This window comes from Pseudophryne corroboree, chromosome 6, assembly GCF_028390025.1.
Source record: "Pseudophryne corroboree isolate aPseCor3 chromosome 6, aPseCor3.hap2, whole genome shotgun sequence".
NCBI classification, from domain to species: Eukaryota; Metazoa; Chordata; class Amphibia; order Anura; family Myobatrachidae; genus Pseudophryne; species Pseudophryne corroboree.
The window spans coordinates 20,380,592-20,400,135 of NC_086449.1; the positions used below are offsets into that span (position 1 = coordinate 20,380,592).

At 39.5% G+C, this 19,544-nt stretch overlaps 1 protein-coding gene across 1 annotated transcript; it reads left to right on the plus strand.

The window, feature by feature from the left end:
* The first annotated feature begins 12,608 nt into the window (after positions 1 to 12,608).
* On the plus strand, positions 12,609 to 13,535 carry LOC134934117 (olfactory receptor 10AG1-like). The gene has a single exon (XM_063929621.1). It carries the CDS (start codon positions 12,609 to 12,611, stop codon positions 13,533 to 13,535), a length of 927 nt encoding a protein of 308 aa, XP_063785691.1.
* Positions 13,536 to 19,544: the final 6,009 nt, after the last annotated feature.

The window sequence follows — 19,544 nt, forward strand, 5'->3', positions numbered from 1 at the left end:
CATCCAAGCCTGTTAATTGCACTTCCCAGCCAGATATCTCGGGTTCCGTCTGATTTAGAGTTTTTCTGAAGGTATAATCCTAAAGCTGTGACTCTCCCCTATTGGTGGACACTGGCAGCTTGTCTCTATTATGCCCAGAACCAGAGATATCAGCCTTCCAGCAGCTGGTCCCTGCTCCAGCTCCACACACCTAATATGCAGTATTAGATTTTCATTGGTGAATTGCTCTGGCTCCTGAACTCTGATCCCCAAGTCCACAGTACCTCCTAAAAGGTGGGTCTCTCTAGTGTTTTATCCCATTGAAAGCTTAGAAATCTATTTCCAGGAACTTGAGATATCTGCAGTAAAGCAAATTGCCATCCCACCGGAAAATGTTAAATATTAAGCCCACTCCACTATCGACCCTCCGCTACGTATTAAACACCCCTTACCACACTGGAAGTCATGTACCAGGGCTTCTTGATTCAGCCTAAAGCCCCCTTCTACAGTTTAGTATTCTCCTTCCTGCCCCATCTGTGCAGTAAAGGAGTAATTAGCAGAACTGCTCCAGGTCCCGCAGGACATCAAACCTGCTGCTGATAGCACCCCCCACCCTATTGCTGAAGGATGGGTAGGGGGCCCAGTGCATTGCTGTGCCCAGGGGCCTACACTGCTGTTAAGGCGACCCTGGACACGCTGACACACTTACAGACTAGAGGAAAGGAAATCTAATACCATACGAAGAAAAGGATTCTTCACATTAAAGGCAGTAAGGATTTTGAATTCTCTGTCAGAAAAGGCAGTAATGGTGGACTCAGTCAATACATTTAAAAATGAATTAGATAAATTCCTGACTGAAAGAAATATCCAAAGGTACATCATTTAAAGATAGTATACAGCTCATTAGAAAAAGCATGAATTATAGTTGCTACTAGAATAATAAACATAACTTCATCTGGGTCATTATAGTAAACTACAGTATAGCTACATTCAGATTAGCGTACGTATTACAATACAGGTTGAACTCGATGGACATTTTGTCTTTTTTCAACCTCATCAACTATGTTACTATGTTACTTTATTTCTCTCCAGTTTAAATCTCTCCAAAGCTTAGTAAATAGACCCCTAAGTATTCAAACAAAAGACCATATTAAGAATGTACGTGGCAGAAAACTTTTCCTGAACATGTGAACAGATCCGGCAAAAAAGTTATTTACAACAGCAAAACACTGCATTAGAGAAGCCAAACAAAATTTAAAAGACAAAAATTGTAGACAATGGAAAAGAAGAAGACATGGAAGAATAAAGGGTGGCTGGGAATTTCTGCACCAGCAATGTATGAGCGTTGCTGTGGTTATGGGGGATGCTGAGCCGGGTTTCCCTGGTGGTTGTAATTATGTGGATTTCTGCAGTGCCGGTAATTGATGTCATCACTCCCCGTGTAGGACCCCGGCAGCGTGACACATGGGTGGACTGTTCAGATATAAAGGTATGTATATACATTTGTATACTGTTTGTCTTTCAAGATATTAAACAAGATCTCTTTCTACAAAGTAGCAAAGAAAGCTGTCAATGAAGCGGGATCCGGTCTTTAGGTCAACAGTAAGTAGGTCAACAATGTTTAGGTCGACCACTATTGGTCGACAGTAAGTAGGTCAACAGGGTATTTAGGTCAACATGTTCTAGGTCGACAGGTCAAAAGGTTGACGTGAGTTTTTGAGATTTTCTTCCTTTTTTTTTACTTTTTCATACTTAAAGATCTATGTGGACTACGATTGGGAACGATAGCCTTGCCCAAAGCCATGCGGGGGAACACGGTGCACTAATTGGGCTTCCTGGTCACTGTTCAGAGAAAAGGACACCAAAAACAAAATCAAAAACTCATGTCGACCTTTTGACATGTTGGCCTAGAACATTCTAGTTCGACCTACAAACCCTGTCGACCTACTTACTGTCGACCAATAGTGGTCGACCAAAACATTGTCAACCTACTTACTTTCAATCTTACATACCACACCCAATGAAACACTTAACCCAGGTGTGCTTCTTGATTCATAACAATTAGTTTCATCACCTTCACCTGGTGATCGCAAACATTAGCGTGCATTCCACCACACTGCACATGCGATCCCGGAAATCCCATATTCGGTTGAATGCTGCTGCGTTCCATGGATGCATTTCATCCACTGCGCCAGCTCGCACAGGTTTCTCTTCCCTCGTGCTCTCCAATCAGATGCGGTTCAGCACCACAACACTTCCACTATATATAACTGCCTGTAGTTTTCACTATGTTTATTCGCCCACTATTAAGTTATTGTCTTCAAGGCGGCTCACATCCTGCACTCTAGGGAGTAAATAGTCATTTAGTACAATATCACCAACATTACAAAATTCACAATATAACCAGACAATAAGACAAAGATACATAAAAACACAGTACATGGTTAATATATACCCATATGAATATATGCATTCCACTGCTCTATTAAAGAGTTCAATATTTACTGTTAACTCTAAAGGAAACATTTATAATTGATATTCACATTAAGTCCCCTAGGAGTAATTGTGTCAAGCTTATAAATCCATTGATCTTCCTTCTTTAATACCATTTTTTTCTATCTTCACCTCCTTCAAGTTGAGGCACATGGTCATAAGTATAGATTTTAACATCACCACCTGCTTTCCTTTTTGCATAAAGTGGTGGGCCAATGGTTTATCACTGTAGCCCTCCTCAAAGGCTTGTCTTATTGACCTACTTCTATTGACCAATCATTCCCTAAATCTTCTCGATGTCTTGCCAATATAATATAGTTCACAGGGACATACCAGCACATAAATCAGAAAAGAGGACGTGTACATAAGCCAATGTTTAATGGCTATTTTAACCACTGTGTGTTGATGGGTGAATTGCTTACCAACCAACTTACCTCTACGGGTGGTACATCCAAGACATCAGAAACATCTGGTCTTTTTATGCCTCAACCAGGTTCCACCTTCCTTTTTGCAAAAATCTTTGTTGGCTTCATAAATAACTGCTGAAGATTTGGCCCTCTCTTAAAGGCAATTACCAGAGGCTTATCCAAGTTCTTCAAACTGGTATCACTAAGTATTAGAGGCCAATGTTTTTTTACCGACTTTGCAAAGGCTGATGCCCGGGTGTTAAATTGGGTGGTGACCACAGATTTTTCTTCAACCTTTTTTGGTTGTGATTGAGCCATATGATTACTGATCGACTTTGCTCTCTTAAGGCATCTTGAGACATTTCTATCAGAATATCCTCTCTCCAAAAAATGTGCAGCCATCTCCTGCAACTAATTGTCTGCTCTGTCAGTAGTCAAAATTATTTTACTGCCTCTGCCATTCATTTAATATCTTTTCTTCAGACATTCTGTAATCTATTGATACCAAATAATGCCTTTTAAATAATTCAAGTGATGCTTTTACTGATTATTCAATTAATTGGAATTGATAACTTAATAATGTAAAAATAGGTGGCATATTAACACATTTCTGTTATACAGATGGAGCAGCGCTCAACTGAGGTTGCTCCATCACAGATGTGCACTCCCTGCATGACTAGGCGATCCATCTGCCTAGCCCCGCCGGGAGTGCACTTACATGCTCCCATTCTGGTGAATGGGGCGCATCTCCATTACGGGCGCTCCAAGGCACAGGCGCACATGACTAATGTGGCTCCATCTGTATTTTCAAGTCCATATTTTTGTACAGTAATTTTCACTTAATGCTGAGCAATTTCAACATGATAACTCTCATCTCTTGGTTTTTCAAGCTGTAAATGATTGGATTTAACAGAGGTATTACCAACATGTACACAAGGGAAATTAATTTGTTTATGGTTAGTGAGTCTCCAGAAGCTGGAACCAAGTATACTGCGATTAAAGTTCCATAGTACATGGTCACAACGGAGAGATGGGAGCTGCACGTGGAGAAGGTTTTCTTATTATCTGTTTTAGAAGTAACCCCAAGAATAGTTGTAAATACACAGATATAACTAAGGACAACTAAAATAAAAGGAATGACGATTACAGGGACAGCAAAAATCAAAATCTCTAACTGTAGTGCGTAAGTGGGAGAGCAGGCAAGTTGAATAAAAGGCCCAAGGTCACAAAAGAAATGGTCAATAACGATGGGTCCACAGAATTGAAGTTGACACAGAAAATTGAGTGTAATTTGGGTGACCAGAAAGCCAAACACCCAGCAATATATAACCAAGGAATGTTGTAGGTTGATGGTCATGATGGTGCTATAACGCAGAGGGTTACATATGGCCAGGTATCGATCATAAGACATGACAGCAAGGAGGTGACATTCTGAACACCCAATTGCAACAGAAAGAGAAGTCTGAGCTATACAACCTGTGGTAGAGATGGTGGCTCCTTCCAACCATATGACACGTAGCATGTTAGGGATGATAACAGTCAAGAGAACAATTTCATTTATAGATAATTGCTGGAGGAAGAAGTACATGGGAGAATGGAGTTGTGGTCTGGTTGACACTAATATGATGATCATAGAATTAAGTATGAGCGTCATAATGTAAACAATCAGTATCAGTAGAAATACAATTACAGTATTAATTCCATTAATTTGTGGGAATCCCAATAGTAGGAATTCAGAGACTGTGTGGTTATTTTTACTCATTGTGAGTTCTCTGGATAATAACCAGTTGGCTTACGTTATCATGTCATATTGGGCCATATTTATTATTAAGCCTTGAAAAGTGATAAAGTAGAGAGAGAGAGAGATAATGTACCAACCAACCAGCTCCTGTCATTTTTCAAACACAGACTGTAACATGACGGTTAGGAGCTGGTTGACCGATACTTTTTCACTCTTCAGTTTATCATTCTCAAAGGATTAGTACAGCAAATGAGAACATTTCTATGGTCAGGATGACCAACTAAAAACAGTCTGAAAGCGATTGACATTCTTTATTCTCTTTTTATTTTCAGCAATAGGATATTAAATTTGCAGAATTCCTAAGTCATGTAGCAAACCTTTTTCATTTGATGAAATATCATTCTTAGATTTAATTAGTTTTGGCTTGAGATGACTTCGTTAATCAATAATGGATTTTCTTGAGAGATCTTGGAAATGGAATAGGTTTTAGAAAATATATTGTATATATTTTGCTTTCCACAGATGGCAGTTCTTAATGACCCACAAACGGAGGGTATTTCATTGAGTCTTTCACTAAGGCAAGTTTTACTTGATTGTCTCCACATTTGTCGTGTAAGGATGTTACCGATTCCAGCTGTGGGATCAGTTTTCTGGCTGTTAATGTGAAACTTGTGTGTAATAACTGTAGAAATCAGATCTCTGAGCTTTTTATGTATTACTGATACCATGTGAGTTGCCTGTTTTTGAATTCTAATCAGATACCCAGGGACATTTATTGGCATGGGATTTGTCTTCTTCTATATAAACAAGCTATCCAGGGACAATTACTTGCTTTACAAATTAGAAGAATAAATGTTTTTGAGTTTGTGTCTGTTTTTCATTTATTAAAACTATCATATTAAATGTCTTTATGACTTTTCCAAATAAAACAAATTAAAATAATAAGAACATGCATAGGGATACATGGTTAGGAATGATTCCGAGGTCTGCCTTGGATAGAGATAAAGTAAAGAGACAAAAAGTACCAGCCAATCCGCTCCTAACTGCCTTGTTACAGACTGTGTTTAACAAAAATGACAGGAGCTGTTTGGTTAGTTGGTACTTTATCTATCTCCACTTTAGCTTTCTAAAAGTCTTGTAAATACTGTAGAACCCTAAATACTTAAACAACAGATCATATTAAGAACATATACAGCAGAAAACATTTTTCTGAGCATGTGAACATTGCAGATAAACCCAAAAGAGTAAATTAAAACAACAAACCATTGTGGATTAGAGAAGCCAAATAAAATTGCAAAGAAAAAATTGTAAACAAAAGAAGGAGACATGGAAGAAGAAAGGTTGGTTGGGAGTCATTGCCTCAAAGAGAAAGGTCTCATATTACTTACTGTAAGAAAGCCGAGCAGGTCATGTATTTGCTGATGAAGTATTATGAATCATGTGTGTGATATGGCTTCTCTAGTAGACCTACCTGATACTACTACTGATAGCAGAAGGGAAGTTCTGCCTTTTCCATTGGGAAGCGGTCTGTCATTTGGCTGAAAGTGAGATCTGCTATTTCCTTTTTGTGTTTGTTTAGGGTCTCCTGGTGGGGACGGTGGAAGCCATGAGAAGGATACATAATATGGAAGGAATGCCAGGGTAATACATAGTTTTCCAGAAAAGTCAGTTTAGGACAGTTCCATCAAATGAGCCTGAGTCTAATGCAATGCTGACATTCATACAAGTGGACAAAGTTTTTCAAATGGTCATGCATATAAGTCACAACAAAATTGCACAGTTCATGCCACAGTTGCGATTAAGAAACACAAGCTCAGAAATGTGTTGGGAAAGTATAGGGTGTTACTGGGCAGTGACTAGGAGGTGGCTATACATATGCACAGGGTGATTAGTATGAGTTCCCGATGGACGGGATGCCGGCAGTCAGCATACTGACAGCGGCATCCCATCCATCAGAATCCCAACAGCCCCCAAGTAAGCCCCTCTATTCCTTTTCTGCCCCCTACCCAAACCCTCCCTTGTGGGTGCCTAACCCTAACCCTCCCCGGTTGTGCCTAACCCTAACCTTCCCTTCTCCGCTGCCTAACTGTTTCCTAACCCTAACCCCCCTTCTCCCGAATGATCGGGATGCCGGCTGTCGGTAATGTGATGCTGGCATACCGTGTATCTCTACGCCGGCAATTCCTCCTACTTCAGGATCCCGTCATTGGTATATCGCCTGCCAGGATCCCGTTTGTCAGCAAGCTAACTGCTTCCCGCACGGAGATGCAGTGTTTTATTGGTCTGTTATGGAAGTGTCACAGGAATGTTCCAGCAGTGATTGCATACTCAGATACTTCATCACTTGCATTGCAGGCCGGGCTCTGATGGAAATATGCACCTACTGTAGCACGGGGCTAGTGCAAGTTTTTTTGGTGCATTTGATGTTACCTTCTAAAGATGCAACAAGCAGGATTTTTGCATCTAAAGAAACAACACAGAAAGTAGGCATCGCATTCCTTGCACATTTAGACACACACTTGCACACTTGGGGACTGTTTCCGATGTGTTTTGAGAGAGCATCGCTGCTGCTTCCTTCGAGGAAGCAGTGATACTCTGATATGGTAATGCAGAATCTTGTGTAAGTCCTAGGATGCAGCATCCATTCACTTGTGATTCCATCGGAAGGCTGTGTGACTCAATGGGTCAAGCAAGCCAACCTCCGCAACTCCTTCAAAAAGGCCAGGAATTCTCTGCCTGATGACGGAGACATTTGCCTTGGCAGTCCATGCCTCCATTTTGGGAAATGCCTGCCATTGTCATCTCCTTCCTGCCCCCAAACAGCTGCAGACTGTCAATCAACTGAGGACTGCAGCTGTTCCGCTTCCAACGACGCAAGACCTGCACAGTATGGGCAATGTGCAAAGTACCAAACATCGGTAGTTTGCAACATGGGCATCAGATCCTTCAGAACCTGAATCAGGCACTAGGAGAAGAAGGGATTTTGCTACTATTATCATAAAGTTGCAGACACAACTATGGCAAATGATGCCAAACCACTCATAGCAGCGTGCAACTCTGAATAAGCCCCAAAATGTGACAGACTAGCTGTCTAATCACAGCATCTCCCGCATTGATTGAGTTTGAAAACCTTGGGGCTGATACTGTGGTATACACATCTCTTTTCTTGGATGCACATAGTTAGTTTTAGCATACAATGCAGATGCAAATTTACATATTTTTGCATATACTTTATTAGTCTGATTCTGAATTGATAATTGATGTTACTGCATGGCAACTTGGAAGGTTCCATAGCAGCAAAAGCAAGAGATCTGTCTCATTGGAGTATTATTGGAGTCTTGTGGACATGTAACCAGAGTTGAATTATATTCTGATTTGTGTGGAGTTAGGAAGCCTGTTTCTGATGTATCTCTTGCACTTAGCAAGGGGTTGGTTGAAGTGTCATTACTACTGATTACAATACTTAGTTTAATGAAACTCGCATTAACATAAGGTAGTAAATATGTTTTCCTTGGCATCACACAAAAACAGCCACTTCTCATTTGACTTAGGGTCAACTCCATTGAGTTTAACTTAAGTGGTGTCTTCTAGAGATGTATGCTGAGTCTCAAGTTTTTTGTTTTGGTTCTAGTACTAATTTCATCTTCATATTTTGGTTTCGCAAAACCATCCTCAAGTGTTTTGGTTCAGAATTCGGTTTTAAAATCCAAACCTAGGGTTTTGGATTTCATGAAAATAGATAAAATCAGCAAAAATCATGTATTTTTTGCAATCCAAAAATCTCTTTTCACATTAAAAAGCTGAATTTCCAAACTGTGGGAAGATCCAAACCAGGACTTAGTTTGGATGGTTTCAGATTTCAGAAGAACTGAACCACACATCTCCAGTATTTTCTTTCATTTTAAAACATTGGGACTTTTGTGATGTACTGTCTGAATATCCACCTCCCAGTAACTGCCCAGTGACACGCTATATATTTCCATTGCACTTCTGAGATCATGTTTCTTAATTGCATGTCATAAAATGGGCTCACACTAACCTGTCTGGCCGCATTCTGTCCCGTCTGTCCTGCGGCATTAGTGCTGCATGTGCTCTCAGAAGTGCTGTCACCGCTGTCCACAGTAACTGGGGTCATCCTCAGCAGCCGCCATTGCTGCCGTCAGTACCTGTGCCTCAGAACACCGACTTTTCCAAAAGCAATATTCATGGGAGCAGCCATGTTACTCTGGTCAGCTGACCGGACTGCAGACCAATCGGAATCCTGTCTGTGCTTATGTGACTCAGTTAGCCAATCCACTGCCTGACCGGGGATTAAAGCTGGTGAGTTGGAGCCGCACCAATGTCAGTGCTTTGTTGTCCTCAGCTTGTTCAAGGCTCCTGCGGTGACTATCTCTTCAAGCATTCTATGCAAATACATTAAGAGTTGTTCCAGCTGCTCTCACTGACTCTGGCTGTAGCTGTGACCCGGCTGTTCAGTCTTCCTGCCTGCTAGTCATCAGTGCTTAAGTATAAGCTATGTCCCGGCTTTTCAGCTATCTCAGCTACTCAAGTCTCCAGCACATCCATGCTCAATTATTAACCATGTCCCGGCTTTTCAGCTATCTCAGCTACTCAAGTCTCCAGCACTCCAGTGCTCAAGTATAAGCTGTGTCCCGGCTTCCCAGTTATCTCAGCTGTCCAAGTCTCCTACTTATCCTTGCTCCAGTATAAGCCGTGTCCCGGTTTCCCAGATATTCCTGTTAACCAGATCTTCAATACATTTAAATTCAATCAGCAAAAAAGGCTTTGGCATTAAGCATCGGACATCCACTTCTTAATCTCTTCCGTGGACAAGTATCCAGCCGACTGCCTTTCATCTTCATTTAAGAACTCTGTGCATAAGTTTTGTATCATTTCTTATTCTTAGCCATAAACCTGTATGCAGAGAAACTATATTAAACAACCTTGCTTTATGCCTCGGCTTCAGAGTGTAATCCCTGTTAGTTCGGGTCCAGCAGTCCCTCAGAACCTGACATTGCAATTGTGACTCTGGTCCTAATTCATAGTGTGATGCAGGTACTGCATCCCACGCAGATTCCTGATTATTGGGTTGGATTATGGTCCATTCTGCACATGCAGTTCCCCTATTCCACTGCCTGAATGACAGGCAGCAGCATTGAGGTGGTGGGGGCTTGGGGAGGAATGTGTTCCCAGAAATGGGGGTAAGCCGTGATGGTTGCGATGTTGGATCCCAGCTTGTGACATCGGTTGCAGTGCTGGGATCACAGCTACATGCAGGAGGTGACTCTTCTACTGTGACATCTCCTGCATGTCCCTCCTTATAATCGGACGCAAAAGCAAAACTGCTTGCAAGTGTTTTTGCATTTTCATCCATCTCTGAATCAGGCCCTCTTTGCATACATAACATGCAACACGTGCACTGTGCAATTTTTTAGTCACTTACGTTCATGGGCATTTGTATGAATATCATAATTGCATCAGATTCAGGCTCTTTTGGAGGAACTGACATTTCTGGAAAAATACTGTATGTATTACCCTGGCATTCCTTCTATATTATTTATCCGTCCTTCGCATTCCACCGCCCCTACCAGGGAACCCTAAACAGACACAAAAATGTATATTGGACATCTTGATTTCAGCCAAATGACAGACTGCATCCCATTGGAAAAGACAGAACCTCTCTTCTTCTATCATTAATAGTATCCGGCAGGTCAACTAGAGAAGCCATACCACACGGATTTCATAATACTTCATCAGCAAATACATGACCTGATTTACTATCTTACAGTAAGTACTATGAGACCTTTCTCTTTAATACAGTGACTCCCAACCACCCTGTCGTCTCACATTTCTCCTTCTTTTGCAATGTCTACAATTTTTTTTTTCTTTTAAATTTTGTTTGGCTTTCCTAATATAGATTTATCAAGCCTTGAAGAGTGATACATTCCATGGTGATAAAGTACCAACCAATCAGCTCCTAACTGCCATGTAATAGTGTTTGATATGTTGTCTTATTTTATATATTTTCAAAATTATTTGACCTGATTTGGGCAGGTTTTAAGCAATTTGAATTGATTCAGCCTACACAATTAATCTTGCGCCTTGATTTCCCTCAAACTCCCCCCATTTACTGTATGTTACAGGCTGTGTTTAAAGAATGACAGTTAGGAGCTGATGGGTTGGTACATTAAAACCATGCATTTTATCACTCTCCGGGGCTTGATAAATTTGGGCCAATGTTTTGTTGTTGTTTTCATTTACTTTTTTGGGGGCTTATATGCAATGTTCACATGCTCAGGAAATGTTTATCTGCCAGATACAGTTTTAATATGGTCTGTTGTTTAAATACTTAGTGCTCTACTTACTAAGCCATGGAGAGAGATAAAATGAAGTTAGATAAAGTACCGACCACTATATATCCCTACCCATTTATCCCTATGCATATTCTTAACAAATTTTTATCTGGAAGTCATAATGACATTTAATATGATAGTTTTAATAAACTAATACACACTCAAACGCAAAAACATTTCTTGTTCCAATTTGCAAACAAGTAATTGTCCCTGGATACCTTGTTTATATCAAATAAGACAAATCCCATGCCAATATTTGTCCCTGGGTATCTAATTAGTATTCAGTGACAGGCAACTCACATGGCAATCAGTAGTACATAAAAAGCTCAGAGATCTGATCTCTACGGTTATTACACACAAGTTTCATGCCAACAACTCCCATAGGAAACTGCTCTCACAGCTGGATTTGGTAACATCCATACATTGCAAATGTGGAACCCATCAAGTGAAACTTGCCTTCCTGAAAAGACTCAATGAAATGCCCTCACTCAGCGAGCCTTTAAGAACTGCCATCTGCACTGAAAATCAAATAATATATCATCTTTAAAACTCTTTTCTAATTCCACGATCTCTCAACAACCTCCGTTATTGACTGGCAAAATCATCTCAAGTCAAAACTACTGTAATCGATTAATAATATTTCATCAAAATTAAAAAGTTTGCTCCATGATGTATTCATTTGCAGATGAAATTAACTAGTGCTGAGAAGGAACAGACTAAACAACATCCATTACTTTTACAATTGTTTTTAATTGGTAAAATTGTCCATAGTAATTTAATTTTACCAAATTTCTAGCCTTACATTTCAGAATTAGCTCAGTGTATTCAGACTCTATGTAGCAGATTATTTTTATAACAAGATTAAGTAGCTATCTATAGATTCTAGAATACTATGATCACAAACATATTCATGTTCAGTTAATGGACAGTAATGCGTTGATTACACAAAGGTTCTGAAAAACAGTTTGGGGCTGGCTAATTGATTTGTTTGAGGAATCAATATATCCCCCCAAGAGCACAGTGGTTTGTTAAGCAAAATGTATACATTATGGTGGACCATGCCACTACAGCTAACCCAATCTTGTGAAATTCCCATTCTTGGGGGGATGTTGGCCAGGTAGAATAACAGTGGTTTTCTGCACTGGGCTGATAAATGATTGGAAAACATACAGGTTTTTTTTGTAGCTTTAAACAATACAGACAGGTAGCGCCAAACGTGTGGTCTTCTGTTATAGTGTAAACCAGCTCAGATTCTTCATCACATTATCTGTTTGTGGATTTGGAGGCATGCTGTTGTTCCTGTTAATTATTTATGTAAACTAAATACATAGTGGACATTGGGACTGCAATATGCTTCTATGTTGAATGAATAATTAAACTGTTGGTTTTCCAAGAAGAACAAACATAGGTGCACACTGAGAAGTTACAAAATTGGAAAAATTTGTGATGATATGATGTTAACAGGAAAGCTGCAGAGGAACTTCAGGCTTTTCAGTACACACTGGTGAGATTTGAGGTGCTACTCCTAACTATACATTGATTAAAAATTAGAGGAGTTACATACTGGTAATAAGAGAGAGAGTGCAATAAAAACTTAACTCAAATATAAAAGGCAATTTATAAATAGAGCTCACAATGAGTAAACATAACCACACAGTTTATGACTTTCTGTTATTGGGATTCCCACAAATTAATGGCATTAATGCTGTAATTGTATTTCTACTGATATTGGTTGCTTACATTATGATACTCGTACTAAATTCTATGATCATCGTATTGGTGTCAACCAGACCACAATTATTTTCTCCCGTGTACTTCTTCCTCCAAAAATTATCTATAAATGAAATTGTGCTTGTGACTGTTATCATCCCTAACATGCTACGTGTCATATGGTTAGAAGGAGCCACAATTTCCATTATGTGTTGCATAGCTCAGACTTATCTTTCTGTTGCACTTGGGTGTTCAGAATGTCACCTCCTTACAGTCATGTCTTATGACCGATACCTGGCCATATGTAACCCTCTACGTTATAGCACCATCATGAACATCAAACGTCAACATTCCCTGGTTATCTATTGCTGGGTGTTTGACTTTCTAGTCACCCAAATAACACTCAATTTTCTGTGTCAACTTCAATTCTGTGGACCCAACGTCATTGACCATTTCTTTTGTGACCTTGGTCCTTTCATTGAACTTGCCTGCTCTTCCACTTATGCATTACAGTTAGAGATTTTTATTTTTGCTGTCCCTGTAATCATCATTCCTTTTATTTTAGTTGTCATTAGTTACATCTGTGTATTTACAACTATTCTTGGGATAACCTCTAAAACAGGTAGGAAGAAAACCTTCTCCACATGCAGCTCCCACCTCTCTGTTGTGACCATGTACTATGGAACCTTGATCGCTGTTTACCTGGTTCCACCTTCTGGAAACTCATTGACCATAAACAAGGTGATTGCCCTGTTATACATTGTGGTACCACCTCTGTTTAACCCAATCATATACAGCTTGAAAAATCAAGAGATGAGAGTTGTCATGGGGAAATTACTCAGCATTAACTAAACATTATAAAAATACAGAATGGAAAATGAATAATAAACTGGTCAATTTGCAACCTATTTTTACAATATTATTATTATTATTATTATTATTATTATTATTTCTAATATATTTAAAATTAATTAAAAGTATTATTTGCATTATTTAAAAGGCCTTATTTGGAATAAATAGATTGCAGATTGTCTGAAGAGAAAATGTTGAATGAATGGCCGAGGCAGTAGTATGAGCATGGCTATGCTGATTTGTATGTGCGTGCATGGTTCTTTCACTCAACTTCAGTATTAAACATATTAAACATAAATTTGATGTAGAAAATTACAATTCAGTGATTTCAAAAGAAAGAGAAAACATAATGCCAATGCACACTCTGTATTGTCAAGCACTGCTAATCAGAATAGTTGTAATAACTCTGCAATTTAGCATAGAGCAAAATCGAGGTTTTAGCTCATTTTTGGCCCAAAAATATTGGTGTACATATAGAGACAGTGGTCATTCTACAATGTTTAATTTAGGATGAGAAAAAGTGGTTTAACCACAGTCACAGACAATGAGAATTGTTTACTAACCATTGAAAAGTTATATTTAAAATAATGAGAGACAATAAACAATGTTGGAGAACCCAATATTATGTTAAATCTGAACAAAGTCTCAGAAAATGGTTACTGGTAAAGCGTAAGTACAGTATATCTAATATCTAAAGGTAGTATTGCATCGAAATTGATTGTAATTGAACAAATCTCATTGTCATACAAGAGGGAGAAAAAGAAGACTCTTATGTGGGCGCACTCTTATTCTAAGTGAAAAATGTCATGATATATTAAGAAAGAATAGGATAAAACATTATTTTATTATTTAACATTTAAAATCAGAAACTAGATAACCCAACAGCTTGTTTTATTGGTGCACCACCAATTAGGACATTTATAACTGAGAATTAATCCAATTCTGCATTTGTCCATTTTTGGTATTTTATTGTATTGCCTAAATTATATAGACTCATCCTTCTTTTTTGGTCAACTCTCATTGTCCTCAGACTTTTTGGATGAATGGAAGCCCTGACATTATTCATTCCCATGCATATTCTATTGTACATTGAGTCACTATTTGAATAGAGTGATATTAATGCAACAATGTGGTTACATTTGCTACAAAGCAATTACATGTGATTGCTAGTCTAGGCTAAAGATGGGTAAACACCTAAAGATATATCTGTCCAATCTGTCTTGTGGGAACAAATATCTGGTAAAGTTTGGGAGCAAATGACAATCAAGCATTTGCTCCCACACACTGGAAAACAAACAATGGTTATTTAGACAAATTGGTAAAATCTGTTTGATTTAGCAAATTTATCTGAACAATAATTTTTGTCCAATTTCCAGTGTGTGGGAGCAAGTGGTTGATTGTAATTTCCTACCATATATTACCAGATTTTTGTCCCCATCAGACAAATTGGATGGATAAATCTTTATGTGTGTACCCAGCTTTTAGCTGGCCATACATCAAACCAACTTTCCTCCAACCACCCAACAGACCAACTGTCCAACTTGCAAGGAGAGGAAAAAACACACCCTAGGGTGGAATTTTGCTCCAGGCGCTGATTGGGGAGGTACTACACAGCAGCTGAAACAAAGGGAGGTTGGTCAGACCCCCAAGTCACAAGCAATACACAAAGAAAGGGTTAAAGCGCTTGCTGGTCATATAAGAGAGAAGAGTGGTCACATTAAAAATCACACATTTATTTGAACAATAAAATAAAGTTAAAATGATTTAAAAAAGTACAATAAGAATAAAAATTGGAGAACACAATGTGTGTTGAATCTCATGAAAAGCTGTGCCCCTCTCGATCTCAATGAGAGTTGGTGGGAAACATTCAAACCTGTTCCAATATACAGTCCCCTAGTAATAGACTCAGAGTGTCCCGTTAGTAATCCATCGTGTATATATTTACCACCAGCAGTTATCCAAGGTGTTTTAAGCGGTTGGCATCCGCAAGAGGCTGTCCCTTGTATGGTTGTGTAAAAGTTCCACGGTGGAGAGATGTCTTTCTAACGGGATCCACAATTGAAGGCAGTGATGGGGACCTGGTCCAGGTGAGAGTTCCTCAGGAGATGGAGTGATGAACACTGGGCACGCACAGCAGCAATCACCAACGCGTTTCGTTGCGTTCACGCAACTTTTTCAAGGTATTGATAGTGCTGCTAGCCAGGGTTTTTATACCCTTGCCAATATGGTTGCTCATTTGCATATGTGAATGACAGTGACCAAATCCTCTCATTATATGACCAAATAATGACAGACAGAGTATACAGAATGTTGAGTAATCAATACATAATTAATCATGTGTATTATATACTTTATTATTCATAACTACAGATAGATTTGTTTCTCTAAATAGCAAATCACATGACTAGCATGGTATAATGGTAAAGCGGAATGATGTTAAACCCGAAATGGAATAGAAACAAACTCCCTGTGGTCCCTTAGTGATCAGACTGGGAGTCATTATCCATTTATTACACAAATCCGACTGAGGACAGGTGTGGAGATTACCTCTTAATGTGGGGCCTGTACCCGGCGTGAATTCTGCACGTCATAGATCCGCGCCAGAGGGTCCGGGCGACGGCATGTGAGCGTCCTCAGCAAGGCGCATCACTAGCCGCCGCTTCCGGTTTACTGACGTGATGGTCAAATCCGGTCTACGTCAATGGTGCGCGGCCGGGGGTAATGCGTCATCTCAACGCAACCATAGGGACTGGTGAGCATAGGGGTTACCTTGGCGACGGACACCGCAGTGAGCGTCTCCTAGGTGACGCGCACTACACTGACCGGCCCCACAGCAAACGGGAACAAGTATACAAGAACAATAGCAAAATATTCAAACCTCAAAAGTGTGTGAAGTAATCACAATCTGTGATATGGATTAGATTGGGAAAATAGAAGAGTGAAACTGAAGGGTTCGATGTTTGTGAATGATAATCTTCTGTAGTACACAATACTAAGAAAAATTTATACTGATATTGGTATACATTGTAGAATGACAAATAAATACATATGCAATAAAATATATATATATATATATATAATGAATGTCAATACGTAGAATCTGGGCATCATAAGAAAATCAATAATAAGAACAGAACAAAGAAGAGAAAACGGAATATAACAGTAGGTAAATGCATGCATAGCATATACATCTCTATCGGGGGTAATTCTATGAGAGAGTGGATGCAAACCCAGGGCTTATTCTAAATGTAGCAGGGAGAAAAGAATCACGTGTTTACATCACTAGATTCAGTTCAACCTGTTCATTCAGACCAGAGGGATGTAACGTATTCAGCCTGAACATCCAATAAAGTTCTTGTTTACATAATGCTTTATAACGATCTCCACCTCTCTCTGTTTTCACGATATGTTCAATGGCTACTACACTAAGGAGACTCGGATCACTATCATGACAGTCTCTAAAATGCCTAGAAACACTATGTGTTGGTAATTTGTTGATAATGTTCCGACAGTGTTCCATAAACCGGACTTTGATACTTCTTATCGTCCGTCCCACATATCTTTTATTACAGGCACATGTCAGCATATATATGACATAATTAGTGTCACAATTCATGAAGTTGGTCAAGGTGTATTCCTCACCTCCCTCAACTGTAATCGATGTAGTTTTCCCAGGGATGTGTTTACACGTAGTACATCTAGTTGTACCACAACGATGGAAACCTGGAGGACGCACTGGTATCCATGATTCCCGTATCTCTCCTTCTATATCAACTGGAGGGATAGTTTTGAGAAAGCTGGGGGCTAAGATGTTTCTGAGAGAGCGTCCTTTTTTGAAAATAAATGAAGGTCTATTTGGCAAAGTACCTCTGAGTAACGTGTCTTGGTTGAGCATCCCAAAATTTCTACATATTATTCGCTTAATGGACGTGCTTTCACTGTTGAAAGTTGATATGAAGGCTAAGTCTTCCTGATAAACAGTGTGAGCATGGCTATTTTCCTGACCTGGTAGAGGTAGTTTCTTATTGATTGTAGATTTGAGAAGAGTGTTCCTATCTACATGTAGAACTTCTTGCATAGTTCTCTTTAGCGGTGACAGTGGGTAACTCCTTAGTTGGAACGCTTCAATCATTAAGTGTGCTTGTTCTAAATATTTATTATCATCCGTACAATTACGCCGCAGGCGTAAGAATTGCCCCCGAGGAATATTTTTCTTCCAAGGGGGGTAATGAGCGCTCTGGTAGTGCAAATAGGCATTAGTCGCGACTTCTTTGGTGAAATTAGAGGTATATATTTTGCCATCCCTGACTTCAAGAGTTAAGTCCAAAAAATTAATGGTGGTAGGGTGATAGGAGTGAGTGAAACGAAGATTAAAGTGATTAGAGTTTAAACTATTAACGAAGTGAAGTGCCGATGGCAGATCCCCATCCCAAATAATAAAAAGATCATCTATATATCGGCCATAGAGGACCAGATTCGCACCAAAGTCCCCGCCCCACACATGGGTGTCCTCAAAGGCACCCATGTAAAGGTTGGCGTAACTCGGCGCAAATCTGTTCCCCATGGCCGTACCCATCACCTGGAGATAATACGTGTCCAGAAACATAAAATAATTGTGTTTTAGAATGAAAGAAATAGCATCCAACAAAAAAGTCTCGTGTCTCTCTGGAAGGTCCCCATCAGCTCGTAATCTCGATGCTATTGCATCACGGCCCAAGTCATGTGGAATGTTGGTGTACAAGCTTTGTACATCAAGGGTCATAAATGCATAACCCTCTTTCCATTTCACACCTTGCAACTGTTGTAAAAAGTGGGTGGTATCTTTGATGTGGGACCTTAGTGTAGAGACACGAGGTTGGAGGAAGGAATCAACATAAAATGACAGATTGGAGGATAAAGAACCTATACCCGAGATAATGGGGCGACCAGGGGGTGCACTAAGTGATTTGTGTATCTTTGGGAGGTGGTAGAAAATGGGAACAGTAGGGTGTTTAGTGAATAAAAAATTAAATTCATCTTTGGAGATGACTCCATCGGCCAGGGCATCATCAAGTATATGTTGAAACTCCCTAAGGAAGTTTTGTGTGGGATCAGAATCAAGTTTCCTATAGAAAGTACAACTTGTCTGTCCAACTAAAATGGTGCCCCACAGACCTAACCCACTTTTTTCATCAGACTAGCCAATGTTTCCAGCATCCCAGCAAAGTTATCTCCAACCTTTGATGTCACTGAGGTAGGTGGACAGGTTCTGCCTACTTCTGCATGTTAAAATTTGTAGGGAGGTTTACAGAAAAAAATACTCTTGCATGTCTATTTATTAATTTTACATTCTGTAAGTTTATTTTAAAATTGGACTATTCCTAGAAACGAAACCAGGTGAGTATGAAATAGATGAAGAATTCAAGTATTTTACATTGCCTACTGATATACAGTACTCCCAATTTATACCACTCATTTATCACCAAGTGACTATTTATTTTATCCAATTTGGACCTGCCCATTGTGTCCAGATGTCCTGATTCATGACATAGACGAAAGGTCACACTTTAAACTTTCTTCATACAATAGGTAAGCTCTGTCTATATTTATTTCCTTATTAGCATCAACCTTACCATATTTATTCCACCCCCATTGTCATTTGTATGTAATTATTTGAAACCCACATTGGAGTCCTGACCCCCCCATTATTTTCTCAAAACACAGGTTGTTCCTATGACAAAGCATTATGTGAAATTAACATTAGGAAGCTGCCTGCAAAGTCTGCTATGCAGCCTGCTCTGCGTTTTTATTAGCATTGGCCCTCATTCCGAGTTGTTCGCTCGCTAGCTGCTTTTAGCAGCATTGCACACGCTAGGCCGCCGCCCTCTGGGAGTGTATCTTAGTTTAGCAGAATAGCGAACAAAAGATTAGCAGAATTGCTACTAAATAATTCCTTGCAGTTTCTGAGTAGCTCCGGACCTACTCACAGATTGCAATCAGCTCAGTCCGTTTAGTTCCTGTTTTGATGTC

Excerpts from the sequence above, each read along its gene's own strand:
- LOC134934117 (XM_063929621.1), top strand. The coding sequence starts at position 12,609 with ATGAGTAAACATAACCACACAGTTTATGACTTTCTGTTATTGGGATTC.